The 1,647-nt window shown below is 34.0% G+C and overlaps 1 protein-coding gene across 1 annotated transcript; it reads left to right on the top strand.

Annotated features, from left to right (window-relative positions):
* The first annotated feature begins 696 nt into the window (after positions 1-696).
* LOC149173877 (uncharacterized) lies at positions 697-1,416 on the top strand. Its single transcript, XM_089426857.1, has one exon. It carries the CDS (start codon positions 697-699, stop codon positions 1,414-1,416), a length of 720 nt encoding a protein of 239 aa, XP_089282983.1.
* Positions 1,417-1,647: the final 231 nt, after the last annotated feature.

The following is a 1,647-nucleotide window of genomic DNA, read 5'->3' as shown; positions in this document are numbered from 1 at the left end:
ATAAAACTCAAACATCATTCAGTATAGAACATGAATTGGCAAAACTTAAAATATCCATTCCTCTAAGATAACTCATGAATAAAACTGCATATAGATCACAAGTGATGAAAGCTTTGAATATAGGGGAAGATATAGATACAATGAATGTATCTGATGATCAACAATAAATATTGTTTGGGCCTGAAGTTGTTGGAAAACTCCAAGATGGAGATGTACCTCCATTTTACATCAGTTTAAACATTCATGATAAAAAAATTCACAATGCAATGCTTGACTCAGGGGCTTCTCATAATCTCATGCCTAAGGTTGTCATGGAAAAATTGGGACTCGATATCACTAGAAAATACACAGATTTATATTCTTTTGATTCAAGTAAAGCAAAATGCCTAGGTCTCATTAAGGATTTATGTGTCAATTTAGCACAAATACCAGCCAAGAGCTTTATGGACATAGTTGTTGCAGACATACCTCCTAAATATGGCATGTTACTGTCTCACTCATGGGGAGATAAAGTGCAAGGAACCCTTCAAATGGATATGACCTATGCTACCATTCCAATGCTTGGTTAGCAGAGGAGACTATATAGAGAAAAAAATAATGAAATTTATGGTTACCAGTCAAGATAAACCTAACAATTATCCCTTGTATTCAGTCCATTTAGACCTTGATTCTTTTATTTTGTACAATGATGGAAATATGAATGAACAAATTGCCAATTTAGAAACAGACTTGTGTGAAATTGAGGAATGCAAAACATATCTTGTGAAACATGATGAACAAAATGAACATCTATGGAATTTGGGTTTTGATGGAGCTGTTAGCAAAGAGGGATCAGGGGTAGGTGTATGGCTTTCAAATTCACAAACTCGTCACTCAGAAGGCCATTCATATAAGTTAAAATTTCAATGTACTAACAACATAGCTGAATATGAAGCCTTAATTCTGGGGTTACAACTTTTAAAGAAGCTAGGTGCCAAGAGAATTTTAATTCATGGGGACTCCGAACTAATAATAAAACAGATTAAAGGGGAATACTCTGCCAAACACCCAAGGTTAAGGGCATATAGGAATTCCATTTTGGACTTTCTTGAATCTTTTGTTGAGTATAACTTGTTTGTGGTCCCCAGAGGTCAAAACATCTTGGCTGATGGTCTGGATACTTCAACTAGTATCTACAAAATTCCATATCGTCCTAGTCACCAATACATTGTTGAAGTAAAAAACAGACCAACTGTACCAGAAAATATCAGATACTGGAAAGCCTTTGGAAACGATGAACAAATTGAAAGCTTTTTACAATCAAAGTATGAGTTTGAGTGTGCCAATATATATGTAGATGTTAACATAGAAGATAGTGTACATAATAGGGTGACCGAATTAGAATTGAAAGAAATAGATCAAGAAAAAAAGAATTAGAAATATGACAATTGAAAGACAATGTTTTTCCTAGAGAGTTACTCCCTTAGAGGATTTTTTTTTATTTTAATGATGTATCCAAAAAGCCTAAAATCTAACCTACTGGAGCTGAAGTTGAAGACTGTAACATGGAAACTCAACAAGTACCCAAGATGGTTAAATTATCCAAATCTTTACCCCCAGCTGAATAGAAAAAGTACATAAACTTGTTCAAAGAATTCATAGATGTGT

This window comes from Pinus tabuliformis, chromosome 4_2, assembly GCF_031772625.1.
Source record: "Pinus tabuliformis cultivar Carrire ecotype Pingquan chromosome 4_2, CPIR1, whole genome shotgun sequence".
Taxonomy (NCBI): Eukaryota; Viridiplantae; Streptophyta; class Pinopsida; order Pinales; family Pinaceae; genus Pinus; species Pinus tabuliformis.
This window is presented reverse-complemented; position numbering and strand designations above follow the sequence as displayed.